The sequence below is a fragment of the Nipponia nippon genome, unplaced genomic scaffold (genome assembly GCF_047370975.1).
Source record: "Nipponia nippon isolate SJK-2023a ecotype South Korea unplaced genomic scaffold, ASM4737097v1 scaffold_3, whole genome shotgun sequence".
Taxonomy (NCBI): domain Eukaryota; kingdom Metazoa; phylum Chordata; class Aves; order Pelecaniformes; family Threskiornithidae; genus Nipponia; species Nipponia nippon.
The window spans coordinates 108,880,368-108,907,161 of NW_028262347.1; the positions used below are offsets into that span (position 1 = coordinate 108,880,368).

A 26,794-nucleotide genomic window follows, 5' to 3' on the forward strand; every position below is an offset into this window, starting at 1 on the left:
CGGCGCGGTGGCGGCGGCCCCGCCGGGCGCGGAGGGCGGACGGGACCCCGAGGGCGCCGGGGAGGGATTGGCCAGGCGGGGAGGGGAGGCGGGCGGAGAAGATGGCGCCGCCGCCGGCCGCGGCGCTGGGGAGCGGCGTGTGCTGAAGCGAGCGGAGCCGGGCCGGGGCGGGCGGCAGCGGCGGGGAGAGGCCGGGCGCTGGCGGCGGGGCCGGGATATGCGGCAGCGGCTGCTTCCTGTGCTGAGGCGGGCTCTGCTGGGCTTAGCGCGCCCCTGGGCCGCCCCGGCCTGCCGGTTTTTCCTTCAGTGCCGGCGGCGCAGCTTTCTCGGGTACGGTGCGTGTGCGGCGGGGGCCGGGGCGGGGGGGCCGGGGCAGGCCCCCGGGTCCCGGCACCGTGTGACCGGCCGTGAGGTCGGAGATCCGCTCCTGTCCCCCGCTGCCTTGTGTAAGAGGTGGCGGCGCGGCCGGGGCGGGGGCACCTTGTGCGGCCAGGGGAGCTCCAGGAAGCCCGCCCTGCCCCGAGTGCGGCTTCGCCCCCGGCTCTGTGGGGAGCCAGGGGAGCTCGGGCCGCGGCCGCGGGGCTGGCGGCGAAGCCCTGTGTGGGGAAGCGGTGGGGGAGCTGGGGGCGGCGGGGCCGTGTGTGCTGGGGAGGCCTCCGTCCTGCCCTGCCCTGCCCTGCCCTGCCCTGCCCGCCCCCGGCAGGGCCGGCCCGGGGGGGCCCGGCGTGCGGCGGGGCTGACGTGCTCGTGTGCCTCCAGCTGCACCTCCGTGAACAAAGCAGGCTTGGTCATCAGCCGTATGGCTGTGGCGCGGCTCTCGTTGCCGGTGGGCTTGCTTTGTTGTTTTTTTTTTTTTTTTTTTCCCCCTTCCCCTCAAAAAACCCTGTAATTTTCCTGTTGCTTAGCTAGCCATGTCTTCCTACTCCATAAATATTTTAAAAATGTTTAAATTCTTTAAAAAGAAACTGCTCTCAGAGTTCCCCAAAGTTGATGGGAGCAGCCTCCTCAGTTTGTGACAAGCTGTCTAGTGCTGGCGTTGTGTGGGTCTTGTTTTTGTGTGCGTGTGTTGCCGGTGCCAGCGGAGACAGTAAGTCACCTCGGCCGCGGGGGGGGCGGGCACGGCTCCCTTCAGGGGCAAATTACACCGCGGAACAGCTCGGCAAAGTTTTTCCAGGAAGGGAGCTGGGTAAGGAAAAGAGGCTAAGTTGTTTTCTTTCTTTCTTTAACACTGTATCTGCTATCTTTATAGCAAAAGCTATATTGAACGCTGCAAAAGTAAGAGTCGTCAAAAGTAGCATCTTTCGGGGGAAAAAAAAGTGAGTTATGATGACTCATGCTGTCAATGCTCGTGTGTCAAAATTCGGATGCACTGTTATTGTTCATAATTGCTATGTATGCTTCAGTATTGTAAAGGTAATCCACAATGTATATTCAGAGCCAATGCTTTTCTCAGGCTGTAGGTTCTCCTGCTAGATTACTCCTCTTTAAGCATGTGAATATATGCAGTATTTGGACCTGACTTTGTATATGTGAGTCGGCCTGTTGTGTTTTCATACTGCCTACAACCATGATTTAATCATCTGTTAATTTTAATTGTGCATTAGGATTTACATAAATAATAATGAAATGAGAGCAGGCATAGTGCTTTCATGTGATGATTATTTTTAAGATGGCGAATGTGAAAATTAAGAATCTTTTTTTCAATTACATGTTCCCTGTTTCCATTTCTGAATTTTGTTCCTGCTTTCACCTTTTTTTCAGCTTTAACTTTTTCTTCTCATATAATTTTTAACCATCTGCACGTCAAGTAGCAAGATCATGTCTCAGTTAGAACTTCTTAGCTCCTCCTTTTCATCTCATGTGCAGCATTGAAATTATCTATTCTAGTTGAGAAGTCCCTAGAAGGGTTCATATCTGCATGTTTGCATGCTTTTTTGCTCCCTTTCTCCTTTCTGTCTTCAGTCGCTTGTAAGGCTGTGGCTTAATCCCTTAGATGAAACGGTACCTTTGGAAATTTGATCAAAGTGTCGAGGATGTAACTTACTTTGCACACGAATACAAAAGTAGTTCCTTACCCTGTTAGGTCCAGAAGAAGAAAGAGGAAAGGGACAAAAAGTTCATTACCTCCAGTGTTTCCCTGAACTGGAAGGTGTTAGGCTCCTAGCTAGGGGCCATTGCAGGTTATTATAGAAGTCATTTACTAAAAATACTGTCAGACCATTTGAGAGATCACATGTTGGCTTGATTTTTTTTTTATATATTAATTCTATTGTATTAGATGCTTTCATAATAATTTTGATATATTGGTCTTTTAACAAGATAGGAATCAAAAACTCTGTAATAAAAATGTCTGTAGAGGAATTGATTTAATTGGTTCTGTGTCAAGTTATGCATTTGTACATGCATGGTCTGTCAATGAGCATCTTTTATGTTCTCAGCTTTTATGATGTCCGTAAGTTGATGAAACATGCTTATGAGATAGCACTGTATATATGTAATAAGGTGATTTTTGATGGAACTTGTTTGAAAGTTGCTCCCCTATAGCCTTCTGTTTAGATCTGACCTTCTGCAACTTGTTTTTAGAATGAGTCAGAACTATAGCTTGCCTGAACAATTGAAATGGAAAAAAATGCTGTAGAGTTGACAGTTTACTTACAGCGTTAACAGGAGAACTAGAATCGAATTGTCCAAAATCATAAAAACTAAACCACAAAATAGGTAAACAGCCAGGACTTCCTTTGTTGAAACACACCGCTGACTCTTGTAAACTGCTCGTTGTTATAGGTCTGTTGGTTATGTCAAAGCTCTAGTGTTAGAAAAGCAGTTGCTTTTAATGTGGGATTACAGTACTTTTCATGATTCAGAATCCTAAAGTTCTTTCTGTTTTTGTTGCTAGATCAGATTTTCTTGCCAGTTCTCTCATCTTTCTGTGTATTTCTTGTTGTTATGCAGTATAACTAAAGTTTTAGTCTCATCTTGTTTTTTTTTTTAATTCAGACCTCACAAGTTTTTCTTTTTGAGGGTATGAGACAGATGGTAGCATAAAGTGTTAAGTGAGTTGGCTTTACAAAGAGTCTCGGGCAATCTGATGTGCTACTTCCAGATAAAATGTATGAAATACACATCAAAATACAGTTAGAATAAAGCACAGAGGTCTCTCCTGTAGCATCCAGTTTTATGTTTCCTAGTGCGTGCAGGGCCATGCGCTAGACACCACTGCTGCACTGTGGTTGTGAACCAAGCCCTGCAGCTGTAAGGCGGTGAAGGAAAAATGTCAGGGAGGGAGGAAAAGAGAATGAGAACCACTGGCTTGCAAGTATTTGATGCATAAAGCAATGAATTGAATTAATGAGTACATTTCTGAAGAAGAAAATGAGTAAAATATACTTTCAAGCAGCTGGTCAGGTAACACAGAAACTAATCTTATGTCTTGTTCTTAGCAGGCAATTTGGGAGTCCAATGAAAATAACAATGCAAGCCAAAATACTGTGCCAGATTTGTGAAATCATTCTCAAGATCCTATATCATCATATTGTCTAAAGATTAAAACCAGATAATTTTACTTATATTTAAAAAAGAGCCAATCTTTCAAATAATGAAAGGCTTCAAAAACTCTTTTGGAATTTGCCTAATTTTCAGCAATCTTGTAAAAAATGGAAGCAAAGAAGTGCTAGGGAAAGGTTAATTTCAATTGTTTTCTGTTTCTGGTGAACCTGGATAAAACTTGTTTACCCTGGAGGGTGTGTTTTGATGAATTGTTTGGGGCAATTTTTGAAGAGATAGGAAAAGTAAGCTGAAGTGATTTAGAAATTTTTAAAAACTTTTTATCCTTTATTGCTATGTCTGAAATCAGATTATATAAAATCCTGCTTTTTTGTTTGACTTTTTTACCCAGTGCTTTGGAAACTGTGGAATGGTCCAGTTAAGGAATGTAGTTTTAGGGCAGTAAATTAGCTTTATGGTGTCTTGATTGTATATCCCATCCTGCATGACCAACCCAAGACTGTTCAAAACACACAGCATCTTACTACTCAGGCCAGTTACTCATCTGAGACCTGATCTTACATGTGAAGCTACCAGGGCCCTTGTTTTTGCCAAGTTCACATGTGATATTGTCTCACTAATGCTACTCGTAATTCACACGAGTGTCTCTGCTGTCACATTGGCAGTGAAACCTGTGGCAGACCAAGTTTTACTGCTATGATCTAGAAGCTGTAGACGCTGGACCCTTCTGGGAAGGAGAGCAAGGCAGGCATCTGCCCTGGCCACCATCATTAGGAGGGAATTTTCTACGTCAGTTACAGACTTGGCAAAAAGCTGCCGACCAAGGTTCTGAAAATGCTTTAATTGTAGCGAGACTTCAGATTTTCTTCAAAATGAACTACATAACAAAACCTTATAAATATTCATCATCTCCAAACTTGCCTGATTTGGCATGATTAGTTGTTCTTAATAACTTGGTAGCACTGATTAAATCATTGTGGGTCTTTGTAGTTGGAGCTTTTGTGTATGAAGTAATATGCTGAATTCCTGATGAGTTTAAAATTGATAAAACATGTTAACATTTTGAGCAGTTTATCTACTTATGCAGTCTATCTGCCTGTGTATGCAATCGGATTTATTTAGATCAGCATCAGGAATGTGTTGGGATCTTATATGTTCTCTAGCTTCGTGACAAGTAAATTCACAGAAGATTGATGCTTTATGGATGTTGAGTAATGTGAACTGTTTTAATCTCTAAATGTGTAAAAGAAGGATTGCTAGGTTTATCTACTTAGGAACCGGTAACCTGAAAGAGTTACGGATGGTGTCCTGAAGTATCCTTTACGGTAATGGTCACCTGAGTCGATTTAATTTTTTTCTTTTTTGAGATTACTCTTTCTCTGCTCCATTTTTTTTATTACATTCTTGGTAACAGAACTTAGTAAAAACATTTGTCTGGTTTTAGGAAAAAAACTGTATTGCCTACAGTTAAGTTTAAAAAATAATTTTTAATTATAGCATACAAGTCAATTGAGAAGTTAAGAGAGGAGGTAGACTGTTGGTTGACTTACTGGTAACGTCACTGTTGCACATACAAGGGTGTCACAATGCCATTGAATTCTGCTGCTATTGTGAGGAGAGGTAGGTGCAAGAGACGAAGAGGAGGGGTGAAGACCTGTGGAAGAACGGAGACTTATTTTATTGTTGCAAAGCCACGAGCTTGCAACTGAAGAAGTTCATGGACCCCTCCAGAGTGCTCAATTCCGTGCTATCATCCCTGTAAGAGAGGTGAGAAAACCCTGGCTGGTAGGTGTGCAGCACTGGGCCTCCTGCCGAAGCAGACAGCACTTCTTTCACTCCAGGCATTGGCAGATGAAGAAATCTTCATGTAAGTTACGAAGAACTGTAAACCAAGATGGATTAGTAAATAATACAGAGAACACGTTATCAATGGTAGCTCCCTTGCAGGATAGAGCAGAGAGAGGTTTTGGCTCAACAAGGTTTCACCTCACTCTGGTAAATGGTAGGCAACTAAGTTTGGAATTAAAAAAAAAAAACCCAAAAAACTAAAAAGAAATGGTTATAAATAAAATACAGAACTTGGAACAGGTGCAAAATGTGAGATTGAACATCACTGTGATCTTTGTATAGTTTCAAAAACACAGAACTTGAATATTGCATTGCAGTCAGCATAACATAACAACTGTATTCAAAAGACAGATGAAACATGAGTTGAAAACGAGGAGCAATTCAGATCCTAGTATACAGAAGTGTAAACTTAAAGTGAGTATGTTGCAATACCCAGAGGTGTGTCTATAGAAGTAATTTGGGTTCAGTTGCGTAAAAACTGCAAGCAAACCCCAAATTTTAAGGCAACTGATATAAATTGAAAGCAAGCATCAAACAGGTAACAGTTTGTTGCCATTCATTTGGTTACTTCAAGCTGATCAGTGTTTATAGCCATTCATCTGGCTCAGACCTATGTACCAGCATTTTACTTAAATATGTGCAGCCTGTCATGGCAAAAAAATCTTGAAAAGCGCTTTGGAGTTTGTGCTTTGGGGGTCATATTTTTATTAGCTAGTTACATTCTTGCGTTGAAGCAACCCTCAGGAGTTTCTGTTAATTGGTTTTCAAATACGGTCCCTTAATTGTTCAAACAGTGAACTAAGATTTGACTACACTGGCTAATTTTTAATTAAAGTAAGTTTACTAAAATAACTTTGAAAGATTAAAATAGTTGGGCAGAATCTTATATCACTTAATCCCCCTCTGTAATACTCTGTTTGCAGGTGGAACCTGGCATCCCCAGAGAGCCTCCCTGGTTCCAAGGGACTGCCTGCCTGGAAATCATTACAAAAAATGGGGCCTCAAAGAACAGAATATAATTTTACTTCAAAGTGCTGTAGTTTAAAATTTAGTGTCTGTTTTAACTGATACTTTTCTTGTACAAGTGAAGTAATTTTGATGAGGAGGAAGAATGTTTAATATTTTCTAGTCATTGAATAGGGACACTGCTCTCAGTTCAGACATCCCCATTCTTTTCTCTCTTTCTTTCTAGCTCTGTCATCTTGCCACCTGTAATTTTTGAGCCAGTGGAAGAATTCCCAGTGCCACAGTAATGCTTTGTGTTTGTTCCTGCTCTCTTTGCTTTATTGGGTCTTTCTCTGTTGCTTCTGTTTTGTGAAAGTAGCATGAAAATATTTCTTTTAATTATGTTTTTGTTAGGATATTAACTCTGCAATAAGCATAGCATCTAGTTTATGGATGAATTTCTTTGCTACTGACCACTAGCATTCAATGCTCGTCGTAATGACAGCATAACAAGTAGGTATAGCACATGTACTTCAGGACAGCGTCTGAACATGACTTCAGGAATTAAGCTACTTCTCAAAAAACTACAAGAAATATAGAATTCTTTCTGGTTCCATTACTTCTTTTGCTGTGGTCAAAAGCAGTTCTATTGTCAAAAAGTGGTTTGTAGTGTTTTAGGATTCTTGTGTGAAAGAATGGAACATGGTATTCTTATAAAGCAATTGTACGTAGAGAACTTAAAATATGCACAGAAAAGCAGTCATATGACAATGTTTAATATTATATCTTACAGTTTACTCCTTAAGAAAAAGTCATTTTATAAATACTCTATCTTAAGTGAAATTTTCTTTTCTAGCTATTGTATTGTAGTAACATAGCACCAGGAGAAACAGTACTTGAGCAGGAAGGTATTGGTCTTGTTCTTTTGACTCAGTGCCTTCCAGGAATATTACATAGTTGATCTGCTCTTGCTTTTATATGAGTTGTCTGATACTACAATTTAGTTTGCAGGGAAATAATTGTGGGTTAATCATGCAAACCCATTTGAAGTTGAAGGGAATGTTGTATTCCCAATGCCCACTGAAATAACAATGGAGATGGAGACACAAGTTTAAGTCCTTGGTTTGAAGGCTTAATTACTGGTTTTGACCTTTTGAAAATTGTAGATTTTTCCTCTACCGAAATTTGACTACCAAGCTGCAGGTAGCCTATGAAGGAGGCAGAAGTAGGGAATGATAATAAAATGAAGTGGAGGTGTACAGCTTCACAAGACATCAATTGAAATCTCAGAAGATTTCACAGAAGCTGCGTAATTTGATGAATCACATTGGAAAGATGAGTCATCCGAAAAACAGTAAAGTTCTGTGACTTAATGATGTGGTGTAGAAATAACAAGGAGATACCAGATGACAAGGAAATTGTATAACATTTAAAAAAAAAAAACAAACTTGAGAAGTTTATAGTATGTATGCATCTTATGATAAGCAACTAGTATCTTAGTGAGATGGAATATTTTAGCTGAAAACCAAGTGATAGGTATTCCTTAGCAGAGGTGAAATCAGGAGATTCAGAGACCTCCTTGCTCTCCTACACACTTATATTTGTCAATCCAATAGAATTGTGTGCAAGTGAAATACAATTGAGAACAGTTTAGTTACTGATTTTCATCTATGAAAAGTAGTATCTATTCTTACTTCATAAATTCTACACAGTACCTTTAGTTAAGTATTTCTACTTAGGATTCTGAACTTTGAACAAGGAGGCGTTTTTTAAATCATAAGCATGGATTACATCAATGCTGTTGATGCAGAGAAACATACATGTTGCCATACTTGGTGTGTCCTTTGTTTTTGAATGGTATCTGCATTTTTTTCAGAGGAAGGAAGCCCATAGATATTCCAAGCAGGATTAGCCTGAGTACAGGGTTAAACTAGTGGATAAATGACAGATTTAAATGAGAATGTAGACATATAAATTTAAATTCAGCATTTTTATTACTGTTTAGTGATTACGTTTGACTGCACTTTTTTTTACAGTAATTCATAGTGTGAGAACCATGTTTTACTAGTGGACATGTTTCCTTCTAAAATGCATTGAGCTGCACCTTTTAAAAAGTTACTGCATATTGTTTATGGCTCTTGCTTAGAGACTTTCAGATTCTGGTTATTCATTGATGCTTTCTGTACTCAGTGCTTCTGTTTTTTTATTTGGATTATAATTCCTGATTGTAATTTTGTTTTCTTTCATATAAGGGTGCGTTATAACTTAAGTCTATTTAAAAGTTCCAAAGTAATCTTTTTACTCCTTTCAAAAGCATTCTAAGATCTAATGCTTACTTGACCGCTTTTTTTTTTTTTTTTTTTTAATAATAATATCTTCTCCAGTTTACCTATGTATCTCCTTTCTCAAGCATAAATCCAGTCTTATACAAACTTTGACCCTGCTACGGGTAAAATCTTAATTTTCTGTTTGTGAAACACTGTTTTTCACTGATTCTGCTATAGACATTATGTTCATAAACTTTCTATCCTTAACATGCTGTTAATAATGAGCTCTTTATCAGCCTCATTATAATATATAACACCAACACCAATGACTGTGCATCTGCTGGCATCAAGTTGGTTGTTGTTTTTATACCACAGAATCACAGAATCACATGAATAAATGGGAAGGAGATAATCCAGAGGGACAGTAGCTTGCAGAACTGCTTCCCATTTTGAGAATGATACAGTATTTTAGGAAAGAGATTTTATTAGCTGACTCCCTTTTTCATTTGTAATTTTAAACTATAAATAAAATATATAATCAGATTTTTCTTTTCCAAAGTTGTTTGTTCTGTATCTGGTAACGTTGAGTATGCAGTTGATTTGCTAGCTTAGTTAAAATGTCATGACTGAGGACCTGAAACAATAAGTATGTTGAGAACTGTGCAGTCCTTCACTTTCCACATGCCATACAGTCTTAAAGCTTGTATGTAGTCTTAAAACTTGGATAAAGTTCCTTGAACCATGCAACCTGAAAATGGAAAAGTAAGTACTGTGAAACTCCTTGTTATCTATGTGATACTGACAGGACCATGCAAAATTTCTCATGCCTCTGTGTATGCGTTGCGGTGGGGAGTTAGACCGGGATCTGGTTTTCTTTGTCAGTGAAATTAGTTCAGCAATGACTATGTAGTTTGTGTGGTAAGTTACTTGGCAATATGGCAAGCAGCATTTCACCGCAGGAAAAGACTTGAGTTTGGTACTATATAACAGGCCCTGTTCTAAAACCCTTCCTGTAAAAGAGGGTTAGAATTCGGTGGCTGTTACATACAAGAATACACCACATGCCTAGCTCAGAGCATAGCGCTCTGATTTCTCATTTCTGGGGTGTGCTTTTTTGTGTGTGTGTGTGTGTGGTTTGTTTGGGTTTTTTTGTGTTGGTGGTTTTTTGGGGTTTTTTGTTTGTTTTTTTTTTTAACATGCAGCCACGTGGTTCCACTCTACCTCCTCAAATACCCAAGTCTTAATGTCTCACCTTTTCACTTGACATTTAAAAAAATTGAATAACCAGAGTTTATAATTTCAGAATCAGACTTAGTTTCTTAGCATTTCAAAATTGTGCCATTAAAGAAGCATGTCTCGTAGGATGTCTGTTAAACTCATAGTAGAAGTTTAAACATGTGAGACAGTCTGTTCCTGTTTATCATGGCAATTCTGCAGTGTATTTGTATTTTTATAGCAATATTGTAAATGGTGTCACCCTTTCTTGCTTGAGTGTACAAATCCAGTGTTTTATTAGTAAAATTTTATTTATCTGACAATTGCAAAGTTACAACATTCATAATATAACCACCAATTCAGACACATGAAATACTTTCCTGAAGCCTGAAAGTATTCTTGAGACAGCAATGTATGCTTCATTTAATTTCATTTTTATAATAATTGAATAAGGGGATGATGTTTCTTTACTAAGTTATTTTTTTAATTACCGTCAGTAGGAAACTTGAAACATTCAATTACATGATGTACAATTTTATCACGTTGCTTGGTTTTCGGGTTTGGGTTTTTTTTTTGTTTTAACAGCAATATCTCTCAGGATCTGAACTATACTTTTGGGCCAGTTCTATGAGTTTTGCACAGAACTAAACTTCTTGCCGTCAGTATCGCCCAGTTTTCTCTAACAAAATGTTAAAATATTAGCAGGGCTTACGTAAAAATAGTAAGTGAAATTTCTTTTTCTTTAAGGTTTCAGAAGGAGACAAATAACAAAATGAACAATCCAGCTATTAAGAGAATAACAAATGAAATTATCAAATCACCTGAGGATAAACGAGAATATCGTGGACTGGAATTGGCAAATGGCATTAAAGCTCTTCTCATTAGTGACCCCACCACAGATAAGTCTTCAGCAGCACTTGATGTGCACATAGGTATTTAATGCATGTTGTGTTAATTATGTCATTAATAAAAATGCTTTAAGTTTTGGTATCTTAATTGCAAATACACTGACAGGAGTGGTATCCAGTTGGCAGCCTAGCCTTTTACTGTAATTTAGAGTTTAATTTTTTGACACATCAAGTTGAAAATTATTAGAGCTAATTAAATTCTCTTATTGCACTCTGTGTTTACTCAAGTGTAGCTCAGTCAGTAGAAAGACTTCTTTTAACCATTAAGTTTCATGTTATGAAAGATCTTTTGTAAGCAGAAAAGAGGCAGGTGTGAGTGCAATTATTTCAGACAGCTCCATCTGTCATGTCAGACTTTTTTTTTTTTTTCTTTCATGTTAAGTTGTTGATGTGTAGAGGTGAGGAAATGCTGTAGTACTGGAGGAGTTGGAGAGGCACTCCCTAACTCCAATGATGCTTAAGTGTGCAAACAGAAATACTGGAAATAGAAGGGGAAGGCAGTTACTTTGACTCTTTGGAATAATGGAAGCCTTTTCTTATACCTGAGGTATTTCTCAAGCTTGTGTAGTTTCTCAGTTGCTTGGAAAGTACAATGCATGCACACTTTACCTAAGCATCCTTGCTCATTACTTAAGCATCCTCTTGCCATGTTTGTAGTTGGGAGCTCTTGCTGCTGTTGGTGTTAGGACAGAAGCAGTAGATTAACTCTGAAAACTTCTGGCCTTTTTTATTATGGAGGTGGCTGTCACAAATCGTTATCTAGTTCAGAGGATCCCAAATGTGGTTTCGTTAGGTACTGTGACAGTAATAGCCGACTGCAGCATCCAGTTCCTGCACATGTACTGGAGGAGATGTGTCTGTTGCCTTCACCTCTACTTTACCATTGCACATTGTTGCTCACTCCAAATCAGGACTGCCAGACACAAAGTTCCACGTTTCTGGCTTCCATTCTTGCACGTCATTGTTGTCTCTTAATCTGCGTACCTTCACACCTACCAGCTGCTTGTGTTCAGGCAATTACAGGTTATCACTCGTCCTATAAATGGCAGGATAAATACCTCCTTAATTGTGGTTGGCAATTGCTTTTAACACAGTGCAGTTACTAAAGTCAAGGTATAGAAGTCAGAACATTGTGATCTGCTAGGTCTTTATGAGTCATGGACCTCAATTGAAAAATTTTCTCTATAAGGCAACGCAGGCTGATCTTGAGAGGCAATTTGAGATGCTAATTGGTTCAGTTACTCATTCTAAATTTTTTTTTTTTTTAAGATTGAGTTTAGTTGACTATAGCTGCACAAGTGTCTGCTTATATCTACAGAATTGATATAATTGCCTGAGGCAACATACTGTAATATAAAGCACTTTGAAAGACTTAACATTTTAGGATTACTTTTTATGAATGGTTACATGAAATTTTTCCTCCTGCAGGATCCTTGTCTGATCCCCCCAACATTGCTGGACTTAGTCATTTTTGTGAGCATATGCTGTTCCTGGGAACCAAGAAATATCCAAAAGAGAATGAGTATAGCCAATTTCTTAGTGAACATGCCGGGAGCTCAAATGCTTTCACGAGTGGAGAACACACCAACTATTACTTCGATGTGTCACATGAACATCTAGAAGGTGCACTAGACAGGTAAACACATTTTTTTATATTTAATTTTTTGTTATATAGGTGCTATTTGAAATTGTTTAAAGTTGTTTGTTTTTTTTATAGTTGTATCATTATGATATTAAAAAAAGGGTTGAGAGCACTATCTTTTGTTAAAACCGATACCACATATTTTTCAGTTGAAAAGTTTTGTTCAGACTTTTTCAGCTAGCAGAGTTCTTCACCGAGGCAGAATTTTTGAAGTTCAAAGGTTATGTTTACACCGAGTATTTTTGGAAATGTGGGGCACAGAGTATGATCATGAACTTACAAATTGTGCAAAAACTCTGATTGTATAACCAAATACTATGCTTCCCATAGGATCCTTATTTCATTGATAGCAAAAGAAGGATGAAGTCTAGAAATATAGTAGGATGCTTTTAGTAAAGGGAACTCACTGAAATCTCTGCCTTTTGTGGGAGGGGACAGAAATTGAAAGGTGTGTAGTCAGTGAGGTAGAGTGGATCTTCCCTGGATGTCTGACAAGGCTGATTTGCGAGATTAAGAGCCTCTTGCAGCTAAACATCAAAACAGTAGAAATTTTCAGTGTAGGAATTACGATGCAAGGTCCTTGATCCTTGTAGTACTTTATATGATGAATATGTTGTTGTCTGCATTTATAGATAAAGAAATTGTGAAATAAAGATAGTGAATCAGTGTAAAAACTGTTCCAGAATTTGTAAGTTCTGCATTAAAAAATGATACATTCAGCTGTTTTCAGGAGGTACCAAGCTTCATACTTTTCTATTACCATGTATGTACAGTACTCTTGACTTGAATTAAAATTCTTCTGTTTAGATTTGCCCAGTTTTTCCTGTGCCCTTTGTTTGATGAAAGCTGCAAAGACAGGGAAGTGAATGCTGTTGATTCTGAGCATGAGAAGAATCTGATGAATGATGCCTGGAGGTTGTTTCAATTGGAGAAGGCTACTGGAAACCCCAATCATCCCTTCAGTAAATTTGGAACAGGTTTGTCAGAATATAATTATCCATCCATTGGAGTTCTCTGTAACGTACATAAAAATATTGTTTATATAAAATTGTTAAAGACAGACTGAAATAATTCCCCTTTTTCCCTCCCCATACATGTTTATTATGCTGCTTTATCCCATTTTCCACATCATAGACCAAACAGAGCTAGACAAAAACATAGGAGACAGAGTGATCCAAGACTTGCAGTACAGTGATGAAGCATCCTTTATGATTCTGATAATTACTGCAGTGAATGCTGTTTTCCAATTACTGTATTTGTCATAATTTGGTACTGTTAAGTCTTTGTGCATAATGAAGTGAATGAACTGTGTTTAAATTGTTGTTAGCCACATTTTTTTGCTAACTAGTATTGCATTAGGACTAGATGACAGTGACTAGGTCGAAACAGAAAGATAGGCAAAGTAACATGAAAATTACTGAGTAAGAATATAAAAACAAAATCTTAAGCATAAAACACAACAGTAGTGATGGGTAGATAAAACAGTCTTGGACAAATCCCAATCTTATGGCTGTAGGTTTTTTTCCAGGCTTTATTATTTGCAGAATGCTTAGCAACAATTTAAAGTAAACACCCCAAAACCTCAATTTAAAAAGCATTAAAGTAAGATATGGTAGTTATGGTCAAAACAACAAATGTTTGATGCTTTGGCAGAAGTTTAAATGTTTGTTTGGTTTTTTTCATAGAAGTTATTTTCTTCATGTATTTATTTTTGAAACTATCAAAGTAACAGGGCTATTAATTCGGGCACTGCACTGTTTAATTCTTGAGCATGAATGTATTTTGTGGCTGGGTCAGTTTGCTGGATGAATAGTTGATGCAAATATTGGGTACAGCAGGATGATGGGAGGGCAGATAATGGGCTTTAAGGACTGGTTTCTTCCTCTGTCTCAAGAAAGAGAAGAATATTTTTGCACCTGTTGATGGAGGGCATAGTTGAGGAGCTGGTAGCCAGCTGCTACAAGAGCATGTATTGGTCTGTTCACCAATAAGGAGAGGCTGTCTGAAACAAGGAAACTATAACTGCATTCTCCAAACAGGTAAATTTAAAAATAAAGCCTTGGGGACTACATATTGATAGGCAGGCGAGCATCCAAAGTACATTCTGTAATCTCTGCTACTGAAGAGATGATTTCATTTTTATATAGCACTCAGAAAATATAAGTGGAACTTGCAGAAATACTTTTCTACAATTTAAGAAGGTTTTATAGCTGACACGAGTGAAATGTTTACATGGGGAGAATTCGTGAAATGTGCTCAAATTCAGTAACAGTAATCATACTCACCTGTTCTTAGATTAGGCTCTGATTCTGAAATTAAATTTTAGCGCACAGCCTTCCTGTAGATCTGACTTCGCAGAAGTAGAGCCCAGCTTTGGTTTTTATTTACCCAAAGAGATGACAACTGTGATATGGTTTTTGTGACAATAGCAGTTGGCATCTTTCTTATTGTTTCCTTTTGACCAGCTGAAATGTTGTTAGTCTAGCAGAATACAGGAATGACTCCCATTTGATGCTTCAGGTCACTCCTCGTTGCTGTGCAGTCTGTTTTGCCAGCAAACCTTCTATTACTCTTTGTCTGTCCAGAGAAACAAACGCACCTTAATCTTCCAGTTTTGTTGCTAGGATATGCATTTTGTCCCCAGATACGCTTCACCCATCTCCCTGAATTAATGCCTGTGATGGTAATTCTTCTCCATCAGTACCCTCAGCAGTGTCAAATACTTTCCCAGGCACTTTTTGCACTGTCTAGTGTCTGTTTTCGTACAAGGTGTCTTCTGATTGTTGCCTCTTAATGTACTCCAGTACTGTAACAGCACAGTTACTGAGCTAAAGCTTTAGCTTATTGTATTTTATTTTATGTTATTTTATTTTTATTTTAGCCTATGTATTGATTCTGTGGGAATAAACACAGCAGGGTATCTAAAACTTCTGTGTATCATTTGTCTGCAGATGGTAAGGAATATAGACAAAATATTTTAAACATAATATCCTAATTGTCCTTTTTAGATGTCATTAAGAATCCTTGCTTTTACTCACATGTGAACTTTGAAAATTAAAGCAATATATTGCTTCAGGCAGCCTCTCTATGATGATTTGTTGACTGTTGCAGTTGTAATCAAACTCGTATCTAATTGCCAAACATCTGGACAATATACTTGTCTATGTAGCTAATTTTGCCTCATTGATTTATATTAACTTATATCTGCGATTGTAGGATTTGTGCACTGGGCATATATGCATAGCAGGCATGCTTCCTAGTCTTCTCTCTCTTTCTAGCTGCTTTTCCTATAAACACATAAGTCAACTTTTCTGCTACGTTTTCTTGCCTTATTCTTCCTCCTCATCCCTTGCTCTCTTCTCTACCTGGTCTGGTTGTGGCTTAAGGGAGTTACTGGTCTCAAAGTTAACAGAGAGATTACTAGTTTGCCGTTCTGGTCTGTAGATTCTGTTGACCATTTTGTGTGTCCATGTCGTAATGAGAAGTGGAGTTGATTAAAATCCAGTGTGCTCTTCAGAGAATTTAATTTTTTCTGTTGTTTCAAGTTCTTACTTTTATTAAACATGAATTGTGCTTTGACTCTAAATGTGGAGTATGTCCTTAGAGTAAATTATTGAAAACTTGATGTAAAGATTGCACTAGTTAACAGGAGGATAACATCATGCAAAAAGTTCAGTGTCTTCTGCTTAGGGGCTTATTCGGGGACAGTTGGAGTTTTCTTCTCTAGTCCTGTTCCTCTACTGCAGCAACAGCTCAGGTGTTTGTGAAGCAGAAGCTGAACAGTCACAATTTACAAATCATGTTTGTAAATTAGTTATTATTTATTTCATTGAATATACTAGGCTATAATTTGTGGCACACAATGCCATAAATAATTTCACACAGTGATTCTTATGACAGGAGTGTGTATAAGGGGGTAAAACCTACTGCAAAAGTGCCAAAACATTCTTCTTCTGAATTAGAGCCTGGCTTTACTTGCATTGCTTTGAAATAACCCATTCAGATTAAAAAGATTAATTTGGAAGACTAAAACATCCTCGATTCTTTAGGAATGTGGAGATGTATGTATTGTCTCTGATAAACTGAGATGTTTAAAATTACTATCAATCTGGAGGAAAGCAGATTTATTAATTTATATTTTTCTTTTTGATTTGTAAATTCGTAAACATCAAGTATTGTTAACTTTTTTTTTTTTAATGTTGCAGGGAACAAACTTACTCTGGAAACTAGACCAACCAAAGAAGGAATAGATGTAAGACAAGAGCTATTGAAGTTCCATTCTACTTATTATTCATCAAATTTAATGGCTATTTGTGTCTTAGGAAGAGGTGAGTTTTGTTCTGTTGGTTGGTTAAGACTGTACATGTATTTATGTTTGAAGAAAATGAAGTGTATGCAAGTGTCTGAAAATCTGCAGAAGGGAAAAAAGTAAAATTTTTACAGACTGACCAAACATAATTTTATATTTAGTGAAGTCTCCAACGCAACTTGCAATGTATAAATTTATATGTTTATAAGCTTACAACAGAAAAAACAAGCTGAAAATTTTAAATCCATTATCAAGTCACCAGTTGCTGTCCTTGTATGTTTGTCTGATGAAGACTGACACCTGTCTGGTTTCAGAGGTTGGGAGGGCTTTTGATACTGTTTTCATATTTTAGACTTATACTTCCACTACAAAAATTTCTGTGTTATCAAAGGATAAACCTAACCTGACATTTACATAAAAAGCCTTTATTTCAGTTTAGTTCTGAATTAACAGAGGTTCCAACTGCTTAAAATCTTCCACAGTCAAGATGATATTTTACACAGGTTTGCCAAAAGCTTAATAGCAGCATGTTGAAAACTGTTTCCTTTTTGAAAATATGCTGGCAGGCTGGTATTTGTGTGGTGTTTTACAATAATGTTTGGATGGTGAGGATGAATGGAATAAAATTCATTAGCAAAGTGAAATCGTCCTTTACAACTATCTGTTTACACGATGCTGAGTATGAAGCTGATTAACAGAATGTACCTGTTTCATTTCAATTATAGCATATACATAAATCATTTTTTCTTGTAGATTTTTAAGGTGGGCAAACACGGTGAGGATTATACTTCTTAACTGAATCCAAGTTTTGTGCATATACTCACTACTGAATCAGTTCCTGGAATCCTAATTCCTTTCTGTTCAATTTATTATTATATCTCGCCTGCTGTAATGTCATGTATTGATTAGAATATGCTGAAAGTTCTTTTTCACTGTAGCAAGCGAACAGTAAAATGTTTGGTTTTTTTTTTTTTTTTTTTTAAAGGTGGGGTATCAGATGTGTTAGTAGTAGGTATGTAGGTAGTAACACTAGGGCTTAGTGTATGTCATGTGTGAAAATGCCTTGCTTATTTTCCTGGTAGCAGGGAAACTTTCTGCAAGTAAACACTGTAGTATTGATGAAGATAGCTCGTGAACATTTTCCAATATTGTGAACTTATTTTTCTTGCTATTTAAAAGAGGTTCCCATTCTCATTTTTTTCCTATGTTTATTTTATCGGGGGGGGGGGGGAATCGTTTAAAACATTTATTTATTAATTGAAGGTAAATAGATAATGATCAGAGTTTAAAACAATTGAATTAAAATTCTCTTCCTCATTTAACAGTTCTGTTTTCAAGGTTTTCAGGCATCTTTTTTTCTTTAACTAGTTCTTTACTGGACAGGCAATATTCCAGGACAGACAAGATCTGCTTTTCAAATATCAATAAAATGCAGAAAATAGTCTTAAAATCTGTTACCTTTCACACATTTCTGCAGTTTGCACATAGATATTTTTTTATTACAAAATACAAAAATTATTCTTGTTAAAATCCTGAATTTAGGTGGTTTTACTAGTCATTTTCCACACTCGAATTCTTTCAGTGTGAGTTGCCCTTGTAAATAGTTCAATATTTAGAAAAATCTTTGGCATTTTTCCTTTCAATCTTATAAAATAAATATATAATTTTTTGAAAGGTAACTCTCAGGCTTTTTGTTAGTCTGCTTGTATACAAAATGCTGTACAACCAGCCTTCTTTGTCGTATTTAATTAAGTAGTTGTTACTCTAATAGTGAGGTGCTATTTGGACAAAAGTTGCATCTTATTTTCCTTGAAGAGACACATACCTTTTCTCACTCCGTTATTTGTTCAAGCAGGAGAATTATGCAGTAGCATTCAGAAGGCTTTATATTAGTGACTGATTTAGCTATTTGAGGGCTTGCCTCTAGCATCACATTCGAAAATTTACAAGTTCCACGTTCTTCCTGATTTTTCTTTTTGATTTTCAGGGAGCTCCACCCATAAAAAGCAAACTACAGAAAACAAACCTTATTAGCATTATTCCATAAATTCTTTGCTGAAATACCTTGCTATCAATGTAGCAGTACTGCTAATTAATACATAAATAAATAGTTAGAAATTCTTTAACATAAAAATATGTTGAGTTGCACACTGCAAGTCCCCCATGATCTCTCTACTCTTGTGCATTCTGAAAGAAATGGATGTCTAAAGCTATGTGCAGCCTAGTAATTCTCTGATTTTCCCACCACTTTATATATGTAATGTAAAACAAACAAAAAAGTCAGTAAAAAGTGGTGGGGCAATCAGAATATAATTTCTCTAGCAAATAGTAATAAATATTCAAAAGTTTGCTAAAATTAAATAATTAAATTAAATTTTTTTAATCTAATAAAAAGCAAAATTCACTGAGTAATCATAGAACAGCTTTAGTACAGCAGTTCACATATAGACTTTTAAATGGAAACTTTGCCAGTAAGAATCACCCTGGCAACTGGAAATCTGTCCTAAAGAAAACCCTCACTGTAGTTGTAAAGCTTAAATGAATGTGTGTTTTGCTGACATGGATGAAAAATAGTGGTCTTTAGTAGAATTACATGCAGTTCACAAAATTTTATTATACAGTGACCCATCTTGGTTTGCATTGTTTTTTTTTTCCCTGCACAGTTCTCTTGGTGTAGTGTAGGAGCACGCATATGTTGGGCAGGGAAGGAAATTCTGCTTTCTAAATCCAACTGGGATTGTTTTGACTAACAAGGTGATCGCTTTTTGAAATCTTTCAAGGATTAAGGTTGTACTTTGAGACATCTAAGAAACACCCAATTTTTTCTTTAGTGCCCATTCTTGAAAGGCGTGCTAAAAAACTTGACGGATGAGTCTTTCTTATCTTATTCTCACTTTCAGAAGTGCTCCAAAATGCATTTCTTTAAGCAGGTAGCTATTTTGAAGGCAGTATTTCAACAGAAACAGTATGAGTCAATTTAGGTGAATTCATGTACAACGTCAAATTCTTTCTGCAAATGGTCTTCCTCTCGTTTTTGGAGAGTACTGGAGTCATGGACTGAAACTAGAACAGATGTAAAAGTGGGAGTGCTTAAACAGGTCACAGATGTGTGTGAAATTTTGGGGCACTTAGGACAGATGACCCTGGCTCACAGTGTACATGAAGTACTGGAGGTGAGCTGAGGCTGAAGAAAATCCAAGTTCTGGCAAAGATGCTTTCCCTCTGGAAAATTTGCAGCTGTAATTCCATATCTCTTAAGCTTTTTGTGGAATGTTTGTTTTTGTAAATGTTCAGTATCTGATGTGTCTTTTCTTCAGTTCCAGCTTAGATACATCAGTAAAATTTAAAGATGTTTTTTCCAGTTACAGGATTTATTTTAACCATGGTAGAAGCCTTCCTTTAATAAGCATGGTGCTTATAGCATGTTATAGTTCAAAACTTAAGTATTAATATAGATTTCCTTTCTGACATTAATAATCATCATACCATTAAAACTACTTTTCTGTATAATTTGTCTCCCCCAAAGAATATACAAAATCCAGATTTGCCAGAATCTTCAGATAATGATTATGCTTTTTTAATGTTTCTTTATTCTAGAATCCTTGGATGAGCTGACTTGCTTAGTGGCAAAATTATTTTCAGAAGTAGAGAATAAAAATGTCCCTATACCAGAGTTTCCTGAACATCCTTTCCAAGAAGAACATCTGCGGGTACGTGTAGAGATACATCTTCCATCAGGAGTGTATACATTAAATGATGTTTCAGTAATACATTGTGCACTTCACTACTACTGTATCAGTGTCCCTGTTAAGTTTCATCTTTCTCTCTTAATTTTCCATCCACTTTTCCATGCTGAGTATAGTATAGTTTTGTATAGTTCATAGTAAACGTTGTACATTTTGTTGCAGCTGTACGCAACTGAGAGGTAATTAATTCTCTTTTTGTTTGCATCATGAATGGCCAAAGTGTTGCCCAAAGACTTAGACACCTTTTACTTTTGAGATTTTGTTGATATGTTTGTAACAAAATGTGTGTGTGTGAAGGGAATATGTGTGCTCCGAGATGAAAAAATAACAAGAGTTTCCTTTTCTTTATGGATTTCCTTGTTTATTTTCCCCCTCAGCAACTTTACAAAGTGGTACCTATTAAGGACATTAGGAATCTTTATGTCACATTTCCTATACCAGACCTTCAAAAGTACTATAAATCAAACCCTGGCCATTACCTTGGTCATCTGATTGGGCATGAAGGCCCGGGGAGTCTTTTATCAGAGCTTAAAGCCAAAGGTAGGTCCTTTGAAGGTAAAGAATTAAAAAGTAATTTATTACACATTTTTTTAAAGCTTAGCTACGTTTCACTTAAAATTGACCTCTGTATGTTCAATTTAAAGTGCAAAATCACTTACAACTCAATTTACTCAAACAGTTGGGGGCTTTATTTTTGTTTCTGTGGTGAGTAAAAATAAAAAAATAACAGGCACTCTGACTACTGAAGCTATTATTTCTTGCACTCCCCTTTATCTACCCCTGTTCAGAGAGTTCTGTGAACTTTGATGTAATGATCTTGTCTCTAGTCTGTCACTGACTTAGAGACTACTGCCAGGTCCCTTAATGTCTAGAAGACAAGAGTGTATCTTTCGCTATTTTTTCTTTATATTACTGTGTTCCAAACAGAAATAAATTACCCAGTAGTCAAATGATCTTGAGTTTGTCATATCACTCTGAGCACAAAATCAGATAGGTCTGACTTGTGTTATGTTTAACTTGCACTGTTGCTGTAGGCATTAAGGAAAAGGAGAACATGTAAAGCAGTCAAAATGTAAAAAAAAAGATTTAAAAAAAAGGTAATTTAATGTTGCTGAAGCATAAAAAAAGCATAAATTGTTACAGATTTGTTTATGTAATATATTTTCTTTTTGATTTCATAGGATGGGTAAATACTCTTGTTGGAGGACAGAAGGAAGGTGCTAGAGGTTTCATGTTTTTCATCATTAATGTGGACTTGACAGAGGAAGGGCTTTGTAAGTGAAGCGCTATGTCTGCAGTCCATGTTATTCCTGATCTGATGGGTTTGTGTTTGTATCTGAAGAAACTAATTGCGTTTATAGCTTGAAAGCCAATTTATTTTAATTAACTGGTTATTCTTCTGTGTTTAGATCCTCTCAGTATGCTAACACACTTCATCTAACATAAGAAACCGACTTATTTGAGGTTATATTAAAGTATTTCATTAAATATTTTAAAGTAAATTTCTTTAAGAGAAAAGCTGTTAATACCTTTGTGTGCTACTTATTCATACTATTTAGACCTGAGTTAAAGTATATTATAAATCAGTATCTTAACATAAGATGTTCAATGCAGTTCTCGGAATTAGCTGGGGACCTAAACACTTATCTTAAATTCATGTCTGAGAAAAACATGTTTAACTTTGCCAGTGGGATTGCATAGGTACTTAAATATCTTGATGTATCAGGGTGTAGTTAAAAATAAAACCTTACATATTTGCATTCATCAGAATTTTTTCTTTGTGCAGAACTGAGTGAATTCTTAAGCAAGTATTTTTTCTTTCTAGTGCATGTTGAGGATATTATTTTGCACATGTTTCAGTATATTCAAAAACTACGTACAGAAGGACCTCAAGAATGGGTTTTCCAAGAGTGCAAGGTACAGTGATTGGTACTTGAAATATGCAGTGGTTGTATTTTTACAAATTTTTGGATTATAAGTAGAAACAGATTTCTTGGCTGTGGAAATAGCCTTTAATAATCACATGGTAATAGGCTTATTAATTTTAAAGGCGCAACATGACACAGATGACGAGTACATTCAGAATATACTGTCTTAATGTAGATGTGAAAAGCTCTTATAGAGCTGCGAGTTGCCGTTTTATGATAGTATGATGGAGGTGGAGGAAGAAGTATCTTCCTCTGTCCACAAGGATTTTTCATAACCTTCCTTAGTCTTCACTGAAATTGGAAGGGGGGAAGCATTTGCTGTGAAGGGTAACACTGAATTGGAAATTCAAATTACTGTTATTTTACCCCTCTCTTCTTTCATGTGTCAAATTGTATAGTTGAGATTGTAAAGGCAGTAGGACATTTAATCTGCTGTTTGTTCTTTCACCTTTTTGAGAGGTGAACTAAAACTTTTCGTGGAGTACTTTGGCTGTATGCTTCAGTCTTTGCTGAACTAACGGTTCATGCTTCTTGTAAGTCTGTATGGTTCCGTATGCGCAGAGCAAAAATATAAAGTATCCTATTAGAATTAAATAGTACTGCACTTCTCAGTGCCAGTGTCAAATAAAAAGTTTTATTTATACGTATAGTCTCATTGGTTCACTACAAATACTTGGGTAAAGATTTCTTGTTCCATCTTAGCTTTATTTGGTGAAAACTGTTGAGTCTCTTCTGTCTAAGAGTAGAAATTCTGCAGATGCGTTAACTTTGTTCCTCGCATTTTGACACTGTATACCTGTAAAAGAAGTCTCTTTACCCTCTGCTAAAAGTCCCAATGGAATTGTTTCACTGTCATTATAAGCAAATATAAGATTTGAAAGAGGTAATTCCATCCTCCCATCTAATCCCTGTGTCTTTCCCTGGCTCCTCTCGTATCAGCCCCAGCACTCCTGCGGCTGTGAGGTGAGTCAGAAGTGCTGGCAAACTGGTTTGAAAAGAATCCGCTTTTGAGTTTATTTTCAGCTGAATTGTTTAATTAACTGGACTGTCTGCGTGGTTTCACAGAAGGATGGGCTATCCTTGTCATTGACTTTATAGTCTTAGATCTCTTTAATTCACCCTTGCCGTTGTATTCTAAGAATGATGTGTTCTAGTTCTGCGGCTAAGACAGCATAAAGAAACACACTTTTTGTGTCTCTAAACTTACCTTTCGGCTGGGTGAAGAAAAAGAACAAAAAAGGAAGAGGGAAAGGCTTGAGTTCTTTAACATACAACGAACATTGCACTGGAACGCTATGCATTGGTTGTATCAAAGTTGGTGTGTTTTCAAATTATCAGAAAAACTAAATATACGAGCTATGGGACAGATCTCTTACTATGAACAGAACTTATAAGACTGGTATAACACCTCACATTGTGAGACTATAGGAAATTGCTTGTGAGTTTTGTGCAACTTGAATATTACTGAAAACTTTTGTGTTAGGTACCTGTCTAACTACTATAAAGTAGATAAAACTCTTTCCTTTTCTTACATTATAAAAAGGAATTAAGTAGCCAATAATTATTCTTAAAATGGTCTTTAATATATGCTTTTCAACCCTTCCTACATTATTTCATAGGATCTAAATGCTGTGGCATTCAGATTTAAAGATAAAGAACGACCACGAGGTTATACATCAAAGCTTGGAGGAATGCTGCATGTAAGTGTGGGGGAATTTTTGGTTGGTTGGGGTTTTTTGTGGGGGGTTTTGTTTGTTTGTTTGTTTTTATAATATAGTAATCATTTAGCAGTATGTTTGATTATACTCCTAATAAATACAGGTATTTGCAAAGGTCCTTTTCCTGTCTTGAACTTAGGAAGCTAATATCATGCTGCATAGATCTTAGTTTTGGCAGTCAGTAAGTCACATTTCCTTCAGTCTCTACCATTTTATACTTCTGTACTTGGTAGAACTGATTTTACAGTAACTGAAGTTGCTATTTGATCCGTTTCAGGGTTTCTTAAGACACGTACCTTGTCATTCTGTGTCTACCTGATAGCTAAATGTTCTCTAGGGAAATATTAGAGAAATAATATTTTATCATAAACACAAACACTATGTTCGTCAATGCTTCTGCAGTTAACAATGTTGAAATACTGCAGTAAGCAGAAATGTTCATATTAAGATAGCAAATTAGAAATGTTTAACTCTACCAATGCGATTATGTATTGTTACTGAAAGAATCATCATGTAGCTTACACTTAGTCTTTATACTTTGTGCAAAATTCAGTTCCCTCATTTTGCACTAAAGGAAGATTTAGGAGTTGTTTTTTTCTGTCTAGTGAAATTCATCCAACTTTTAGGCATTGCAGCCGTTCTCCATTGCACAGCTAATGTCTACCTCTACTCAGAGGCATTTTTGGTTTCTTCGCAGGAATTTCTTTTAATGCTCCTACACCTTAAATTTGTAAAGTCTAAAATAACGATCTTTAATTTTAGAATTGTCTTTCTGTTTACTAAAAAGGATTAGACTTAACTGAAAACATTTAACCATATGGATATTTAAAGGAGCTCCTATTTGGGATGCTGTCTCTTGCTTTTGTTCTGTCAAATGCATAAAATCTCTTTAACAAATGGACTTCTGACTTCTGAAACGGTCTTTGTGGTCTGTATTTGTTGGATTATTCCCAATTACAATTGCTGTCTCCAAAAATCAGGCCAGGAAGTTGCCGGCAGTGTTCCAAAGAGCAGAGTATTGATTCAGGACTTTTTTTTTTTTTTTTCCCCACCACTGCTTTTCTTTTGCTGTGCTTTGCAGTATGAATGGTGATTCTGTTTCTGCTGTTAGTTGCTTAAACGCTAATAGAAAAATAACTTTTCTAGTCTTCTTTGTTGTCTGTGAGTCATACTAAGTTTGTGCTTTGAATTAACCAAGCTAGAACTGTTGTTTGGTGATTCTATGCGCTTAGGAATACTAGCTGTTTTTCTTAACTTGGAGAAGAACCTGGGTATAAGTTAGCATGAGTAAATGTAATGTTGTAAGTTGTTATGTATTTATGAAAAGGATTTAAAACCCCTTTTTATTCAACCAAACAGATGTTCTTCTTTAAAGCACATTTGTGCTGGTCTAAGGAGTCACCACTAAGGTCTTGCAGTCAAATTATATTTCATATGTCATGTGTAGGCTTGATGTTTTCCAAGTAGTTGTTCTCTGGTTTGCAGTGTCCTTTTTCTTTTGTTTTGTCTCCTTAATTGTATAATTTTTAAAATTTCATTTTAATCTGAATGTCATATGTAGATTGTTTTAGTCTGTTTTATTTTAGTTACATTATGCTCTGACCTTGGTGAAAAGTAATCACAGAATCACAAAGTGATTGAGGTTGGACTGGACCTCTGGAGGTCATTTTGTCCAACCTTCCTGCTCAAGCAATACAAAAATAATGAAGTAACCAAATAAATTTTACATTCATTTCCAGTTGGTGGGCAGACTGTGGCTAGTGTTTTTAAAGGAAATAAAGTGTAGGCTTTTGGTCACTAAATCTGTGTTGCCTTGGTAATTTCAGATTAGAAGTGCATAGATTACTTAAAATCTCCCTTTCAGGTTGCTTAGTCTGCTTAGCCATTTATGCAGAATGTAGTTAAATGAGCATTCTTCAGTGTACGATGCATCTTTTGGACAAGACCTTTCAAATTCTGGATCTTTAGCATTCACATTTTAATTTTTTGTAACACGGGTTTGGTTCATTGTCCTTGGTCTCCACCCTCCCGCCAGCCCTTTCTCATTTCCAAAACCCTTTGTGTGAGTTACTCTGTGTTCTGGAAGTCATTCCACAGTAGCTTTTCATCTAATGTATGTAATTCAGAAAGCCGTTTTAGAATAATTTTGGTCAAAAGAAGTACACCTGTATGGCAAACTGCAGGTACTCGGTGCTTAGGTCACCTGTTTTCCTGTCAACCACACTAACAATTTTCAGAGGAATTTTGTTTTTTCTTCTTAAATTGCGATGTACCTTAAGAGATTTTCTGTTTGATCCTAAATAAAAAATGTTAAAATTGAAATTGTGTAAATTTGTATTATGCTTTTAGATAATTGAAATATACTTTCCTTCAAATTACTGTAAATAAAAATTGAATTCTTAGAGAATCCTAAAAAACTTAGTGGGGTGGGTTGTGGTTTTTTTTGTTTGGTTTGGGTTTTTTTGCTTTGTTATGTTTCGTTTTTCCCAAATGCACTCTTGTGAGTACTTGGTGTTCTTTTATCTTTAAAAATATCCTCCAGGGGTCAGCATTTACCATGTTATTTTTACTTTAGTTACTTGAAAACAGTATTTAAGGGTGGGTGACTTTTTATATTGAGACATAAAATATTTCAAGAGAAAAGAATGGTAATATGCAGTATATAAAATTACCTAATATAGGAAAAATATGGTTGCATAGTTAAAGTACTACTCCATCTTGTTTAGTTTTAAGAGAAAGATTTTAAGACATCTGTGCACTTCTA

General features: G+C 36.7%; 1 protein-coding gene across 7 annotated transcripts in view; it reads left to right on the top strand.

The window, feature by feature from the left end:
* The window catches only part of IDE (insulin degrading enzyme), a 69,921-nt gene that overhangs the window by 355 nt on the left and 42,772 nt on the right, over positions 1-26,794 (top strand). For 3 of the 7 annotated variants that reach the window (XM_087765838.1, XM_087765839.1, XM_087765840.1), the window contains exons 1-11: positions 82-335; positions 1,250-1,316; positions 10,527-10,711; positions 12,116-12,323; positions 13,137-13,306; positions 16,535-16,657; positions 20,236-20,348; positions 20,762-20,924; positions 21,566-21,658; positions 22,210-22,301; positions 23,932-24,012. In XM_087765838.1, coding sequence (XP_087621964.1) covers positions 218-335; positions 1,250-1,316; positions 10,527-10,711; positions 12,116-12,323; positions 13,137-13,306; positions 16,535-16,657; positions 20,236-20,348; positions 20,762-20,924; positions 21,566-21,658; positions 22,210-22,301; positions 23,932-24,012 — 1,413 coding nt within the window. In that variant the 5' untranslated portion in view covers positions 82-217. Of the gene's footprint in view, positions 1-29; positions 336-1,164; positions 1,187-1,249; positions 1,317-10,526; positions 10,712-12,115; positions 12,324-13,136; positions 13,307-16,534; positions 16,658-20,235; positions 20,349-20,761; positions 20,925-21,565; positions 21,659-22,209; positions 22,302-23,931; positions 24,013-26,794 lie in introns of those variants that run through there. The other 4 variants (XM_087765845.1, XM_087765841.1, XM_087765842.1 and 1 more) reach the window with 4 other exon arrangements.